The following is a 17654-nucleotide window of genomic DNA, read 5'->3' as shown; positions in this document are numbered from 1 at the left end:
TTGGGCCAAAAGAAATCTGATGAGGTTCAATAAGGATAAGTGCAGGGTCCTGCCCTTAGGACGGAAGAACCCAATGCACAGCTACAGACTAGGGACCGAATGGCTAGGCAGCAGTTCTGTGGAAAAGGACCTAGGGGTGACAGTGGACGAGAAGCTGGATATGAGTCAGCAGTGTGCCCTTGTTGCCAAGAAGCCCAATGGCATTTTGGGATGTATAAGTAGGGACATAGCGAGCAGATCGAGGGACGTGATCGTTCCCCTCTATTCGACATTGGTGAGGCCTCATCTGGAGTACTGTGTCCAGTTTTGGGCCCCACACTTCAAGAAGGATGTGGATAAATTGGAGAGAGTCCAGCGAAGGGCAACAAAAATGATTAGGGGACTGGAACACATGACTTCTGAGGAGAGGCTGAGGGAGCTGGGATTGTTTAGCCTGCAGAAGAGAAGAATGAGGGGGGATTTGATAGCTGCTTTCAACTACCTGAAAGGGGGTTCCAAAGAGGATGGCTCTAGACTGTTCTCAATGGTAGCAGATGATAGAACGAGGAGTAATGGTCTCAAGTTGCAGTGGGGGAGGTTTAGATTGGATATTAGGAAAAACTTTTTCACTAAGAGGGTGGTGAAACACTGGAATGCGTTACTTAGGGAGGTGGTAGAATCTCCTTCCTTAGAGGTTTTTAAGGTCAGGCTTGACAAAGCCCTGGCTGGGATGATTTAACTGGGAATTGGTCCTGCTTTGAGCAGGGGGTTGGACTAGATGACCTTCTGGGGTCCCTTCCAACCCTGATATTCTATGATTCTATGACGCTCGCATCTTCAGGAACTCTGGTCTGTTTGAACAGCTGCAGGAAGGGATTTAGTTCCCAGACCAGAAAATTACTGTTGGGGATGTTGAAATGACTATAGTTATCCTTGGGGATCCAGCCTACCCCTTGATGTCCTGGCTCTTGAATCTGTACACAGGCACCCTGGACAGTAGTAAGGAGAAGTTCAACTATAGGTTGAGCAAGTGCAGAATGGTGGTAGAATGTGCTTTTGGACATTTGAAAGCGCGCTGGTGCAATTTACTGACTTGGTTAGATCTCAGCACAACCAATATTCCAATTGTAATTGCTGCTTGTTGTGTGCTCCACAATATCTGTGAGAGTAAGGGGGAGACGTTTATGGTGGGGTGGGAGGTTGAGGCAACTTGTCTGGTGTCCAATTTCACACAGCTAGACAACAGGGCACAGCAAGGTGCACTGCACATCAGAGAAGCTTTGAAAGCCACTTTCATGACTGGCCAGAGTATGGTGTGACAGTTGTGTTTTTTTCTCTTAAAGTTACCCGCCCCCTATATATATGAAAGGAAATAAACTCACAATTGTTTAAAAAACGTTCTTTATTATTTGTTGCACAAAACATTGAGAGAAATCAGAAGCTAGACAGGGGGAGGATATTGGGTTAGGGGGTGGAGGAGGAGGGAAGGACAAGTCCAGAAACCAAATCAAAATTTCAGATATGCCAGCTTTCTGCTGCTTGTGTAGTCCTCTCGGGTTGACTGTGTGGTACCCATAGCCAACCCCCCTCCCCATGTTCTTGGGCATCTGGGTGAGGAGGCTATGGAACTTGGGGAGGAGGGAGGGCGGTTATACAGGGGCTGCAGCAGCAGTCTGTGATCTTGCTGCCTTTCCTGCATTAGATCCACCATACAGCGGAGCATGTCGGTTTGCTTCCCCATGAGCTTGACCATAGCATCCTGCCTGCTCTCATCGTGCGTGTCCCTCCTCTTTGTATTTATGTAACACTTTTTACGCGACTCTGCAATTGTTTCCCTCCATGCATTCAGCTGGGCCTTATCAGTGTGGGAGGACTGCATGAGCTTGGCGAACATGTCGTCCCAAGTTCGTTCTTCCGCCTTCTAATCTGGACCAGCTTCTGGGACGGAGTAGATAGGGGCCGCGTTGAAACATTTGCACCTGCGGGAGGAGAAAAAGTGAGGGTAGTATTTTAAAAGATACATTTTAGAGAACAAAGGGGACACTCTTTCTCAGTGAAACAGGCAATTCATAGTACGCAGCACATGTTTTCTGTACAAGGTCGCATTTTGCCTCTTATACTGAAGTGCCTGCCACTTTGGTGTGAGTAAGCCACCACATGCAGCCGGGCAACAGAATTCAGTGTGGAGGCAGCCACGGTAAGCCCTCGGGGTACGCGGGGTTCTGCTTCTTCCGCATTCATTTCAATGCTTTCAAACTGCCGGGCCCCCTTTCCCATAGCAAGCAATGTCTGGTGGGTTTGCCATATAAAGGAGGGCCTGCGGGCTCTCTGGGATGATCGCTTCACACAACACCCTCCCCCCCCACACACACACCCACCGCGTGGCTCCGATGATGCTCTGAGCAGGGATGAGCCCTTTAAACTAAACGCGAACAGCCCAGCTCAGCTGGGGTCCCCCTCCCCCCACACCGCATGGCTCCGACCAAGCTCTCACTCACCAGAAGTGCCTTCTCCAGGGTCATGGTCCGGGAGCCTGCCTTGGGAGTAGGGGGAGGCTATTGGCTTCAGCGTTAAGCATAGTTCCTAGCTAGGGGGGAAAACGGATTTCCCACTTGCCGCCTGTGCACTGTCCTCCTCCTCCTCCTCTTCAGCCTCCAAAAACTCATCCTCCTTGCTCCTTACTACCCCCCCCCCCCTTTGCAGGTGTCCACGGACAGTGGTGGGGTAGTGGTGATGTCACCCCCCATAATTGCATGCAGCTCATGGTAGAAGCGCCATGTATGGGGCTCTGACCTAGAGCACCCGTTCGCCTCCCTGGCTTTTTGGCATGCTTGCCTGAGCTTGATTTTTGTACGACACTGCTCTGTGTCTCTGGAGTAGCCTCTTTCTGTAATGGCCATGGAGACTTTAGCGTATGTATTTGCTTTTCTTTTTTTGGAACGTAGTTCTGCCATAACAGATTCATCTCCCCAACATGCGATGACATCCAGTATCTCCCGTTTGGACCATGCTGGAGCTCATCTGTGATGGTGGACTCTGCATGGTCGCCTGTCATGGTGGACTATGCTGATGGTCACCTATGCTGATAGTGACCAAACAGGAAATTCAAAAGTTCACGGGGCTTTTACTGCCTACCTGGCTAGTGCATCGGAGTTGAGTGTGTTGTCCAGAGCGGTCACAAGGGATCATTCTGGGATAACTCCCGGAGGCCAATAACATCGAATTGTGTCCACAGTACCTGTAACCCGGAACTGTGATCTCGATTTTAGCTCTACTCTACTTGCTGAGGTGGAGTACAGAAATCGGATTAAAGAACCCTCTAAATTGAAAAAACTGGTTTGGTCATGTGGACGGAATCAGTTTTATTTCGAAGTAACTTGGCTAATTCCAAAATAACCGTGTACTGTAGACCATGCCTGAGCCATTAGTGATTATCTTCAAAAAGTCATGGAAGATGGGAGAGATTCCAGAGGACTGGAAAAGGGCAAATATAGTGCCAATCTATAAAAAGGGGAATAAGGACAACCTAGGGAATTGCAGACCAGTCAACTTAACTTCACTAGCAGGAAAGATAATGGAGCAAATAATTAAGCTATGAATTTGCAGACACCTAGAAGGTAATAAAGTGATAAGTAACAGTCAGTATGGACTTGTTAAGAATAAATTGTGTCAAACCAACCTAATAGCTTTCTTTGACAGGGTAAGAAGCCTCGTGGATGGGGGGAAGCTATGGATGTGGTATATCTTGACTTTAGTAAGGCATTTGGTACTGTCTCGCATAACCTTCTCATAAACAAACTAGGGAAATACAGCATAGAAGGAGCTACTATAAGGTGGGTGCATAACTGGTTGGAAAACTATTCCTGGAGAGAAATTATCTGTGGTTCACAGTCAACCTACAAGGGTATATAAATGGGGTCCTGCAGGGATCAGTTCTGGGTCCAGTTCTGTTCAATATCTTCATCAGTGATTTAAGTAATGACATAAAGAGTACACTTATAAAATTTGCAGACAATACCAAGCTGGGAGGGGGTTGCAAGTGCTTGAAGGATAGGATTAAAATTCAAAATGATCTGGACAAACTGGAGAAATGGTCTGAAGTAAATAGGAAGAAATTCAATGAAGACAAAAGCAAAGTACTCCACTTAAGAAGGAACAATCAGTTGCACACCTTAAAAAATGGGAAATTTACAGCTTAGGAAGGAGTACTGCGGAAAGGGATCTGGGGGTCATACTGGATCACAAGCTAAATATGAGTGAACAGAGTAACATTATTGCAAACAAAATCAAACATCATTCTGGGATCTATTAGCGCAGTGGTCACCAACTAGTCGATCGTGATCAACTGGTTGATCCTGGAAACTCTCCCAGTTGATCGCGCTCTCTGGTGGCATAGCGGGGCTGCCGCTAAGGCAGGCTCCCTGCCTGCACCGGCCCCATGCTGCTCCCAGAAGCAGCCAGCATGCCCCCGCGGCCCTGGGAAGCATTGACCCCTGCAGTTCCCATTGGCCAGCAACGGAGAACTGTGGCCAATGGGAGCTGCGGGGGCAGTGCCTGCAGAGTGGGTCAGCACGTGGAGCCACGTGTCTTCCCCGCCCCTCACCCCCGAGGGGCACAGGGGCGCATTGGTCCCTTCCAGGAGCGGCATGGGGCCAGGGCAGGCAGAGAGCCTGCCTTAGCCCTGCTGCGTCATTGCCTGGATGCTGCCCGAGGTAAGCGCCACCCAGCGGGAGCCCGCACCCCAACCCCTCTTCCAGAGCCAGCACCCCATAGCCCCTCCTGCACCCCAAGTCCCTGTCCCAGGCTCAGCCTGGAGCCCCCTCCCACACTGCAAACCTCTTGGCTCCAGCCAGGAGCCCACCCCCACTCCAGAACACCAACTCCCTTCCCTAGCCCTGTGAAATTGAGTGAGGGTGGGGGAGAGAGAGCGGCGGGGGGAGATGGAGTGAGTGGGGCAGGGTTTTGGGGAAGGGGTGGGGCCTTGGGGAAGGGGAAGGATAGATCCTGGGTTGCCCTTAAATTCAAAAAGTGATCTTGGGTGTAAAAAGGTTGGAGACCACTGTTTTAGTAGGAGTGTTGAAAGCAAGACACAAAGTAATTCTTCCTCTCTACTCTGCAGATTAGGTCTCAACTGGAGTATTGTGTCCAGATCTGGGTGCCACATTTCAGGAAAGATGTTGACAAAGTGGTGAAATCCAGAGAAGAGCAACAAAAATGATTAACGGCCTAGAAAACATGACCAGTGAGGGAAGATGGAAAAAATTGGGTTTGTTTAGTCTGAAGAAGAGAAGACAGAGGGGGGACATAAGTTTTCAAGTACACAAAAGGTTGTTACAAGGAGGAGGAAGAAAAATTGTTCTCTTTAACCTCTGAGGATAGGACAAGAAGCAATGGGGTTAAATTGCAGCAAGGGTGGTTTAGGCTGGACATTAGGAAAAACTTCCTAACTGTCAGGGTGGTTAAGCACTGGAATAAATTGCCTAGGGAGGGTTGTGGAATCTCTGTCACTGGAGATTTTTAAGAGCAGGTTAGACAAACACCTCTCAAGGAAGGTCTAGATAATACTTAGTCCTGCCATGAGTGCAGGGGACTGAACTAGATGACCTCTTGAGGTCCCTTCCAGTCCTATTATTCTATGATATCTTTCTAGAACGGGTTCACAACCTTTCTGAAAAACAAATTACCAGTGTTCTGTACATTATTCTAGCATTATTGCTTAGATCAGATCTTGAGATGAATCCAATCTGGCTTTTCAGTGTTACACAATATATTCCTGGAACTAGGGTGCCCATCTCCCTCCCCAAGAGTTTTATTTCTTTTGGGTTGCCCCTGGATTTCCTTTACCCTCTGCTGTATTTTGTGGGGATATTACCTATCCATATATTAAACAAAGGAAATGGTTACTTCTCAGGCCTATGTTCACCCAGTTTGTTTTTCACAGCATATTGTAGTCTTGCTTTTTTTCTTATAAACGTTGCAGAGAATTACTGATGTTCAGTTGTTACCCTTGGAAGAGGTATGTTTTAATGGAATACTACTCATCCACCCTTTTCTCCACAAAGATATGAAGGTTTGGAACCTCTGCTTCTTATTCTCTTTCACTGATTATCTTTAAAGGGATATTTTTATCCCCAACTGGAAATAAATGGATTGTTAGATCACTGGGAAAAACCTAAGTACCTGTGCCAGGGGTGGCTCAAAGTACACCTCAATGAGTCCAGTGACTTAGAACTTTGAGTTGTGATAGTAGCTTCAAAACCCATTTTCTGGTATATATAGACCTGAAAATGGCAATACACTTATATTTTTTGATAAGTGCAATTGTCAGTAAGCATCTCTACTGTCAGAAATTATTAAGGAGACAAGAAGGATCTTAACTATAGAAGTCTAAATGCAGTTTTTGCAAAATCTAAGCTTTCCAGACTATACTTTACCATGATGCACCCTGGCCTCCCCTCTAATGGAGTCTCATGGTCAATCATGGGAATTATAGGACTATGGTACATTGCAGGAGATGTAGTTTGGCCAGGGTGACTGGCCCACAGGGAAGAATCAGAGCAATGGGATACCACTATTCCTTAAGCAGATGCAGGTTAACGTCAAATTAACTTCAAATGAAACATTTTGGACTGGGAATGTCAAAACTCTTCTTTTCAGTTAATGTCAGAATGAATCATTTCAGAACCAAAATCTTCTGAAAACTTTGAGGAAAAATTTTGATATTTTGATGTAAAGTCTTTATTTGGGAGGAAAACAAATGGTGAAATATTGGAATTTACTGCAGGATAGAAATTCTGATTTGCTCAGCTCTAACCCATATCTATCTAATCTCTCCGAACACCGCCATATATATTGATTTCTTCAGTGAACAATATTTTTTAATCTAGGTAAACAAAAAGCCAGTCACTGTGCTTAAGAAAGAGTAGCTGTTGGAACTATTAATAATATTTCTCATTAATATGGGAAACCACCAGGCACTAATTTAACCATAAATTCCTCTAAGTCCAAAGGCCAAATAGTATTTTATACAGTTGCTCTAAACATGCTTAACAGCCTAAAAATAAGCAGTCACTACACCTGAACATTTTCAGCATTTGATCAAGATGCTTCCAAACGGGCAAAACCCAGTGGTGCTTTAGACTCATCTTGGTCAGCTCCAACCTGGTCAGGCAGGTATTAGCAATGAACCCTTTAAGAGTTTGCAAACAGCGGTGAAGTCATTGCCAATGACTGACTTCAACTAAAAACCCATCTGAGACGATTCACCCTTCTTTTTAGTATTAATCCAGATAAGATTTCCAATCTCCTTTCTTCCAAAGGCCTCCTATCTCTTCTCCTTCTTGCTGACTAACAGAACACTGGGAAGGTTTGTGCTTGTTTCTTTTAAGACCATTTTTTTTGTCGTGTTACCACAGCTCTTTATTTTATTTGTTACTTTTTGAACCATACATCCTGCCCCCACTGCAAGTAATAGGTAATACTACTCATGTCACGGTTCCTCCCCCACTCTGAACTCTAGGGTACAGATGTGGGGACCTGCATGAAAAAAAAAACCTCCTAAGCTTATCTTTACCAGCTTAGGTCAAAACTTCCCCAAGGTACAAAATATTACCCCCGTTATCCTTGGACTGGCCGCTACCACCACCAAACTAATACTGGTTACTGAGGAAGAGCTGTTTGGACGCGTCCTTCCCCCCAAAATACTTCCCAAAACCTTGCACCCCACTTCCTGGACAAGGTTTGGTAAAAAGCCTCACCAATTTGCCTAGGTGACTACAGACCCAGACCCTTGGATCTTAAGAACAATGAACAATCCTCCCAACACTTGCACCCCCCCTTTCCTGGGAAATGTTGGATAAAAAGCCTCACCAATTTGCATAGGTGACCACAGACCCAAACCCTTGGATCTGAGAACAATGAAAAAGCATTCAGTGTTTTACAAGAAGACTTTTAATAAAAAATAGAAGTAAATAGAAATAAAGAAATCCCCCCTGTAAAATCAGGATGGTAGATATCTTACAGGGTAATTAGATTCAAAACCATAGAGAACCCCTCTAGGCAAAACCTTAAGTTACAAAAAAGATACACAGACAGAAATAGTTATTCTATTCAGCACAATTCTTTTCTCAGCCATTTAAAGAAATCATAATCTAACACATACCTAGCTAGATTACTTACTAAAAGTTCTAAGACTCCATTCCTGTTCTGTCCCCGGCCAAGACGACTACAGACAGACACAGACCCTTTGTTTCTCTCCCTCCTCCCAGCTTTTGAAAGTATCTTGTCTCCTCATTGGTCATTTTGGTCAGGTGCCAGTGAGGTTACCTTTAGCTTCTTAACCCTTTACAGGTGAGAGGCGCTTTCCCCTGGCCAGGAGGGATTTCAAAGGGGTTTACCCTTCCCTTTATATTTATGACAACTCATTAGTCTCATGGCTTTCTTTTATTTGCTGATTGGGGCCTTTTCCTTACTAGCCGCAAACTATAAATCAGACATTATTTTCTTAACTTTAGGGAATGTTATGAAATTAAAAGAATTAGAGTGGCTCTTCTTTTTTAATGTGATGTTGGTTTCCTATTTAATTATCTTTTACAAGCAAATAGGAAAGTTTCATGTAAAAGTGAAGATGGAATGATATTTCCTAGTGCAAATTTATATGGGTGCTACTGAGACAGTAACTCAGAACCTATTTTGTCTGTGATGGGTTAACTTCATATTTTGTGTGTGTACAATATTAACCATCATTTATGCTTGATGAATACAATAAAGGAGGCACTATGACTAACCAAACATCAACACGTCTCCAGGTATCTGGGTTATTGACTAGCGGCCCAGTTCTGCAAACATGCATGTGAGTAATGTTACTTGTGAGTAGGCCCACTGAAAACAAGTGGACTATTAACTTGAGTAAAGTGTTTGCAGGATCAGTGCATAGGGGCTTAACTAGGGTGGCCAGTTGCCTGGTTTTTTACCAGAAAGTCCAGTTGAAAAGGGGACCTGATGGTGCCCAGTCAGATCTCCTGACCAGACTCCCAACATCTGGTCACTGCAAGCAGGGGAGGCGATGAGTCATCACCTGTTCCAGCCCCTACTCAGCCAGGGCCACCCCCTACCTGCATTGGGGTCAGGAGAAAGGGGCAGGGCAGAAGCAGGGCCTGTGGGGAAGGGGCAGGTCAGGGGTGAGGCCTGGGGGAAGGGGTGGCACAGGGGAGGTTCCAGCACTCCTGCTGGAGTGTCTGGTTTTTAAATATTACAAAGTTGGCAAGCTTAAGCTCAACTCTTCAGCCAATCTGTGGAATGGCCATTCTGCACCAACAAGCTGCAGAATCAGGCCACTTATCTGGGATCAAAACAGATATTGCCTGGAATTAACTTACTCATGTCTATTCTCCTTCCTACTTTCAAAGCAGTGGTTGTGGCAGATCTGCAATATATATTAATGTTTGTTGAAAAGGGACAAATTAATTTAATCCTGAAGCCTCCAAACAAAACTTGCTGCCACTGTATCGTGCAATATAAATGCCTTTAGAATTAAATTTGTAGCTATCATGACTTGTGCATTTTTGTGAGAGAGGAGAGTTTCATTTCAGTAATGGGATTAGCAAAATTCAGAAACTGAGCAAAACTTATTTTAAACTATGCTGCATTGCTGTAAGATTCCAGCTTTTTAACCACCTTTTGTGATGGTTTAATCCCTCATTTTATATTTACATCCCCAAAGTACATATAAAAATTAGAATAATATCCAAAACGAGCTGCTAGGCTAGGCCTTTAGAGAACCTATGGGGTGTGGGAGGATTTTGCTGCAATGTTCTAAAGAACTAAAGTGACTCATTTTTTCTTGCCCCTTTTTAATATTTATATTGCCTAAGATTTCATGTGTGCACAGATGAGCCATAACTTTTTTTGTCTTTAGTAACCTCATCAGACATGTAAGTCAACACAAAGGGTTATTTACTATGGTAGTGCAATGTACATTACAGAGGAGGTGATTAATAAGAATCTGTGCTGATCTGTTTTCTGTAAATAGAAGTTTACATGAACTGAGTTTGCTTGTGAATTTGAGGCTGAATTGTGTTTCTTTTTAACCTCAGATTCTGGGCTCATAAATTTTTATATTTTGTTGTTTCCAAAGCATGCTGCTCAAGGACTCATCTTAAATTTCCTCAATGTAACTTTTCTCTTTGCTTTTCTTAGTGCCCAACAACGAAGCAGTCAGGTTAACAAAAGTGCAGTTGGAACTCAGGTAGGCATCTGATAAGAGAATGGATAATTGCATGTATAAGTGAACTTCAGTTGTTGATTTTATGGGCTGTATCTTTTATTTTTTGCTGTAAATTTATAAGTTTCCAGTTTTGCTTGATACATAATATAAAATGCATCTTTTTTTACTTGCTTTACTTAAGTTTTCAGAACCAGCTGACATCTTCATTAGGGTTGTCAGCTATAACTTTTAATAATTTTGCTGCTAACTGGACTGCTCTTCAGTGTTTCCTCCTTGATGCCCTTAAGTACCCAGAATTTTTTCCTGTGTTGTCCCTAAATATTTAGTTTTCATTAAGCTCAAACTTGTGAATGATTTCAAAGACCAATACCATGTGAGTACTTGTTTTATACCTGCTCTCAGTTGTATAATAGTTTACTAGTTCACACATGTGCACAGCTTGATAACACAGTGAAGGGACAGGTCGGTATGCAAAAGCAGGCTTGTCTTTACCTCTGCTGAAAATTTTCAGTTGACTTCGTAAAAATGTTGATTACATACCACAGTCTCGTTTTGAAGAAACAAAGCTGATTGGTGGTCTCAGACTAATAGCACTCTTGCTGAGATGGCATTAACTAAATTAGATGGCTGTTTCTTTTTATGTATAGTACATGCTTGCAAGATGCTTATACTATGAAGAAGTGCTGTCACCCTCAACTTCCACTGCAAGTTAAGGGTGCTCAGCACTTTATAGGATCAATTTCTGTTTTCTTTTTAAGTTAAAACACTAAGGATGATTGATATAATCAGCCTTAATATATATTCTTGTATATTTCTAAGGTTCCACAGAGTGTTTGTCTTTTAAGCAAAACATATAAAAAAAACATCATGGTATCTCAGTGTTCATTTGTGATGGTTTCAATTTTGGATAGTCAAAATAAAATGAAGTCAACTTCCTTTAATCTGGGTTATTTGCTTGCATGTTGTTCTCGCATCTAATTGCTCCTGCATTAAACATTACAATGAAAAGTTAAAAGCAAAGATTTTTCAAAAGGGACCAATATTGACGGGTGCCTCCGTTTTTGGATGGTGATTTTGAGATGCTTTAAAGGAGCTTTACTTGCAGAAGGCAAGTACTCAGCTCTTTCTGAAAATCAGACCTCTTTAAAGTGTCTCACGTTGAGTGCCCAAAATAACAAGCACCAAAAATCACTACTCATTTTTGAAATGTTGGCCAAAATAGTCCATTAGCTTCTGGAAAGTTTGGAAGCAATGATACCTCCAGAGCTTGACCCTCTTCTATGTGTTTTGGAGTTACATGCCAGGTAGGATTAAAAACAAAACAAAACTGAAAGGTCTAATGGCTGAAACGGCTCCAAAGACCCTCCAAAGAGAGAGACTTCCGTCTCCGATAACTATGCAGGAACACATGTCAAACGCTAAGGCTGTGTCTACACTACACCGCTTTTAGTGACATGACTTTGTCGCTAGAACCGTGCTACTAAAAGTCACGCAGTGTGGCCGCTGTTTTTCAGCTCTCCGGCTGACAAAAAACTTCCACCCCCAAAGAGTGGGGTTAGCTTTGTCGGTATGAGAGCACCATCGGCAAAACTTTTGTCTTTTGGGAGTGTATTTTTTTTGACATCTCTGAAAGACAAAAGTTTTGTTGTTCAATTGCCAGTGTAGACAAAGCCATAATCATATCTGCTTTGGGGTTGTCTTATAGAAGGAAAACCACCCAATTCTGTTATGTCCTAGAAATATACAAATTGGAGTAACTATTCCTGAGTCCGAGTGACTGTATTTTGTCTCTCAAAATAACAAAACAAAACAGCAAAACCCCACAAAATTTTGGCTTTAAAAGAAAAAGCTCAAAATTGGTAACTTGGTAAAAAGACTTTGCTGAACCTTACTTATTTCGGAGATAAGACAAAACAAAAGTTTTTTTGATTTACCTTAATTGTTTGGAAGTGAGAAGAGCTTGACAAAATGACTTCTGAATTGATAATTCTTTGCTATTTCAGGGAGCCAATCTACCGCCTTCACGGCAAATTGTACGAGCTAAGTTTTGTAAGCTTTATTGTTGCTTTTTCATTTAGCTTCTCAAAGGGCAAAGTTTGTCTCTAACTCATTAGTTTAATTAATGCTAGCTACTAAATTTTTTTTACCTTGAAACTGTTTCACATTTAACACCTTCTCAATGAAATGTAATTGCAGTTCATCCCTTCATTGCCACTAACCTGCTGTGACTTACAAGTCCGAACTAGTACAACTTAAAAAGTGTTGTTAAGCTTTCAACCAAATCTATGTTTAAGCTTACTTCATTAAATTGACTTAAAATGAACTAAACTTACTAATGAACAATGTCCTTTTAAACTATATCATTGGAAAAATTGGATATTTCTTATTTGATGTTTATAGTATATGGAGGCTCTGCCTCTTGAAAGGTAGGTGAATTATAGTACGGGAAATATCAATTATTGCTTAAATGGATGTACTGTTTACAAATGCCTTCTGTCACAACTCATAAAGTCCTTTCCAACAAGCACAATTCAAAGAAAAAATTATACAATTTTTTAACCACTACAGCTTTCATAGCATTTTTTTCATAGCAGTAGGAGGATCAGTGTGTCACAGTATAGATTTTTACTTTATCAGTTTTTCCACCAAATATTAGGTGAATACATTTTACATTATTAATCGTAAGTTATTTTCTAAACATTTAGGAGTTAATTCTATAACAAGCCACTCTTCCAATTCAGTGACAGGTGGATATAAGTGGTAAAAGTCGATTGTGCTGTTTGGTGCCATATGACATGTACTTTGATAAGACCTGTATAATGAAAATGGATATATTTAATTCCAGTTTGTCATTATATTGCCAAATTACACCAATAACCATTATAAACTGAGTTAAAATAAATATGATATTCAGTTTTGAGTAAGGCAACAGGGCATAAACAAAACTGACTCTAATAGCAGTTGGAAAGATCATTAAACTAATCCAGACTGGTACTGGGGTTTCCTACTTGATTGTAATATGCTTTGAATAATGATAATATAGAGAATTATTTCACATATCAGAAATACAGACATCTTTTTTGTGAAAAATGCATAATACCCAGTTCTGTGAAGTATAGTTTTGCTCATTTTCCCCTCTATTAATTTATCTTCTTGTGCTTAATCTTTGGCTTTTTTTTTTTTTTTTTTTTTTTTGCTACCGCCTGAGGTTTTGACCTGACTCAACAAGGTTTCTTTCTAAGCCACAGGTTAGTCTGTCTTCCCATCTGCATAAAATAATCAGTGTAACACTTTGTTTTACATAGTGCTTCTAGCAAGATCTGGGCCATGAAGACTGACCAACTCTTAACTGTATATTTTGTGTGGTGAGATTTGTGGTTTTTGTCACCATCACTAAACTTGTGTTTTAAACATTGTCATTTTAATGTAAAAATCTATTTTAAAATAGAACAAAACGTAAGATACTTTCAGTGGCAAAATCCAATATTGCTCCATATGGAGTAACCATTACAGTTGGAGAAGGTCATCTGAATCTTGGATCCAAAATTGTTGTCCAAGTTATTTTTAGACAATTTGGATGTAATAATTTGGTCCTATTTCTATAATGAGCCCAAACCAGAAACTCACATGAGACATGATGGAAGATATGTTGAATATTTTGACCCTTGCCCTCTACTAATTAAAGCAGGGAAATTACACTAGGACAAGTCAATATTGCTACTGTTTTCTGAATCAACTGCAAAGGACCTGTTGCATCCAAGTCATTCACTAGTTCTGTTTTCCATCCTTGGAAGCTGACCTGATTTCCTCCAAGATATTATTCCCTACTGGCCTATAGTGTGAGCGAACTTTTCACATTTGACCTAAGAAACAAATCCATTGTGGTGTTGCCTTACCCCTGGTTTGTTATAATTCGTACCCCAATTTGACAGTGCTGATGTGACACAATTTTGTACTGCAAGTATTGGGAGCTAAAGCAGCAGTGTTAGGAGTTACAATGCAACTAACATTGTTTCAGTGGAACTATTGTGTAGTTACTTGTTTAAATAATGGCTAACTCAGCAAATAACTCCTGTTTATGCCTGTCTTGTTACAGTGCCTAACCTTCAGATTTGTACACACTTCTTTTCCCTGACTTTCCCAGCCAGTTCAAATGACAGTCAGTCTTAAAATGACCTCTCAAACATTACTTTTGAAAAGTGGCTAGCACAGCTGTTCACGCTTATTTAATACTTAGTCATAGTATATTTTGTTCTACTTTATTAATCAGAAATCTCTTAAATGATGCAAGGAACTGTAAAGTTGTGAAGCAGTTCACAAAAATCTGTCCTTTGTCCATCAGATCCTGCTTTCCTGTTTACCAGTGTGAAATGGCGGAGAGGGAAGAGAGCAGATATGATTTGTTTTTGTGCAGCTGAAACTATCTGCAAAATGACTTCCTTCTGATTTGTGTACACACACACACAGTCAGTCTCGCTCTCGCTCTCTCTCTCTCTCATATCCGCCCCCCAAATTTTTTCATTTTTCAGACACCAAGTTTATCTATCAGAATCCTGAAGGAAGGAACTGTGTCATCCTTCATTCATCCTGTCCACACAATCCAGCTGCTAGTCAGAATATTGTCTCCACTCACTTCTGGCATGGCTTATGTTTCTCACCTTCCTGATGATCATAACTCATGTCACTCATATCCGGTACATGCAGAGTGGAATTTGGCATTATGATTTTAAAAAAAATATTCCTTGCAATATTTGCAACCCAAACACAAAAGTGAAATGATGGTGTAACTGGCGCCCGACAGTGACACCTCCTCGTGGCTCATCTGGGGAATTAGCTTGCCTCTGTCCGCACCCTGTCCTGCAGTTACTCAGCTGGTTGCCTCAGTCACTCGCTCTGTGGTCCTTCTCTCGCTGGTCAGGAGCTTCAGTGCCTCCTCTTCGTGATTTAGCCTTCTAACCAAGTCATAGTTGTCCTGCCCTTCCGGGGTCTCACCAAAGTGTCTCTCCACACAGGCTCAGGCAGCCTCCCTATCACGGTGCTAACTGCACCTCTGCCACAGTGGCTTGTAGCAGAACCCAGGCCTGCCCTCTACTCCAGGTTCCAATCTAGGGGTCCTTGAACCAGCAATTCACATCTGTTCTCCCAGCCCTTATTGTTTCTTCCCTACACTCCTGTGACAGACTCCTACTCTCCCCCCTTGTATCAGAGGGTGTGACTGCAGGCTTCCTCACATGTAGCCCTCCCCGCCCCCACTGTTACCGGCTCCAGGCTTTATAGAAGTCCTGCCTCTTTCTATCCAGGTGAGCTTTATTCACAATTAAGCCTCACTGTCCCAGCTCCCCTTCAGGTGCAGCGGATTGCTAGTTGGCCTCTCTTGCCTATATTAACCCCTCTAGGGCTAGTGTGGGGTGAATGTCCCATCACAGGCGTCTGAACAATAATGGAAATAATTACTCTCTTTTGTCACTATCCAAGTCGAGAGTAGTGCAAAATGTAAACAGCACAATGGTTAAAACTAAACTGGATTATTAAAATGGAAATGTTTTTGTTTTAAATGCCTTATCTGTTTTACAGGCAAGGAAATTTATTTTTAAAAAGTTGCTTGATTTTCAGAGGTGAAATCAATGGGAGACTAGTGGGAGTTCAGCACCTCCTGAAAACCAGGACAGGAATACTTAACCAGATAGTGTTCCTTTGAGTACATGGCATTGTCTGAGCCCTTATCACACAACGTTGCTTGATCCTGAATGTATTGAAATTCTATTGATTTGCTGTAGTTCTGTATATAAAATGTGCCCATGTGAAGTTCTAGGAACCTGTACAATTCACTGAAAATAACTTGCAACCTCACGCTCACTCCCCAGCCATCAATCAGCACACCTCTAGATTCCCTTCCCTCCTGTAACATCCACCATAAGTCTCCAGTTGCTTGATATTTTGGTCTGCTGCTCCTTTGCAGATTTCAGTATGTTTAGGGAGTGTAGTGCTCTATTTTAATGGGGACGTGCGTGTTGGTCGATTAGTGGAAATTCAGCAACATTCCTTGAAAAACACACAGGCTGAGGGTATTGCCTCAATCCGGTGTCCTGCCACTGACACAACCCAGTGCTTTGTGGGAATGGCAGCTGGATCCAATCTCCCACAAGCAGGATTCTTTGAGGAAACAGCTGGCAGCTTCATTCCTCTACTGGATAGACCTAATGGGGGAGTGACTGACAGTAGTATCAGCAAGCCAGCTTGCTTTTGTATTCACCCACTGGCGGTTGTATATCTGTGAGGCTCTGTCAGCAGAGTTGCCGGGATCACAGAAGGGTCCTCTGCTGGGAGCCACATTATGGGGAGTTCCTTCCTGGCCAGCAAAGAAAGTTGTTAAAGTGTTTCTTAGGCTTAAATAAATGCTTAAAAATAGCCCATACTGAGCCCTCAGCTAGAATGCGTGTTTTCCTGAGTTGCAGAAAAAAAGTGACTGTTTCATTATTGGTTTTATAAAATGTTCAGAACAAAGGAAAGTATTCTAGTATCCCAATGCACAGTATGCTACCTTCCTTCCCTTTTTAAGTGTTCATCAACTTCAGATACACGGAAACTGCACTTAGCTATTCATCTGTGAATCCCTTCTTGCACCCAACTGTTCATTTCTAGAGTGGCAACTCCCTCTCTGAATCTTTTCCGGCTCCCTGTCCCAAACCAACTTTAACTATAGCATCAGTCTGGCTGCCTTTCTGCTGCTTCCCATTTCGTGCCTTGCTCTCTACTGAGCATGGGAATATTTTAAATTACAAGCATTGTGGTGCAGTTGAAAGGAATCCAGTCACTTGGCTTCCCCATACCTCAGTTTCTTTCTTTGTAAAATGCAAGGAATACCTTCTTCACACAGTTGTTGTGAAGCATTTGCGGGGTGCTTTGGGGCATTCAGTGGCTGCTGTGTAACTGTCATTGTCCCTATTAGGAGGCTATGTTAAACTTGTGCGGCGGGGGGGGGGGGGGAAATCATAACTTCCTGACTCATATGTCTAAAACGTGCACCACGCCACAGCATTCCTTTAATTTTGCTTTGTTTAATTATATTATTGCGGTTCTATGGCACTGTACTCTTCATAAGTTGTTTGAAGGCTGATAAATATGTCTGGATAGGCAAAATGGTTGTTTCTGGTTAGAGATTGTGTACTGGAAGGGTATCCATACACTTTGCTAGATATCGTAACATACATCTTAAAAGGATCTGATGGGTCATTGGACTGATGTTGTGATGCCTTTCCCAACCTCCTCTCGAACACATTATCTGTACACTACAATATATCAGAGTAAAAACTCCCCCTGTTTGGGGTTTGGTTTGATTAAGATGGAGGTTAACAAGATGACAAACTTCTGCTCAACGCCTGGTGGCTCCCTCCAGACTGATCAGCCCACACCCTAGATTCTCCCTCTAGAGAGCCACTCCTGTTTCTGT

The 17654-nt window shown here is 42.4% G+C and overlaps 1 protein-coding gene across 7 annotated transcripts in view; it reads left to right on the top strand.

Moving 5' to 3' along the window:
- DNM3 (dynamin 3) overlaps positions 1–17654 on the top strand; it is a 298280-nt gene that overhangs the window by 103887 nt on the left and 176739 nt on the right. For 6 of the 7 annotated variants that reach the window (XM_073356327.1, XM_073356323.1, XM_073356325.1 and 3 more), the window contains exons 13-14: positions 10177–10225; positions 12208–12237. In XM_073356327.1, the coding sequence (XP_073212428.1) occupies positions 10177–10225; positions 12208–12237 (79 nt within the window). The remainder of the gene's footprint in view (positions 1–10176; positions 10226–12207; positions 12238–17654) is intronic. The other variant, XM_073356326.1, reaches the window with a different exon arrangement.

Source organism: Lepidochelys kempii, chromosome 8 (genome assembly GCF_965140265.1).
Source record: "Lepidochelys kempii isolate rLepKem1 chromosome 8, rLepKem1.hap2, whole genome shotgun sequence".
In the NCBI taxonomy this organism is placed as follows: domain Eukaryota; kingdom Metazoa; phylum Chordata; order Testudines; family Cheloniidae; genus Lepidochelys; species Lepidochelys kempii.
Note: the sequence above shows the minus strand (reverse complement) of the source record. Positions and strands in the feature narration are given on the sequence as shown.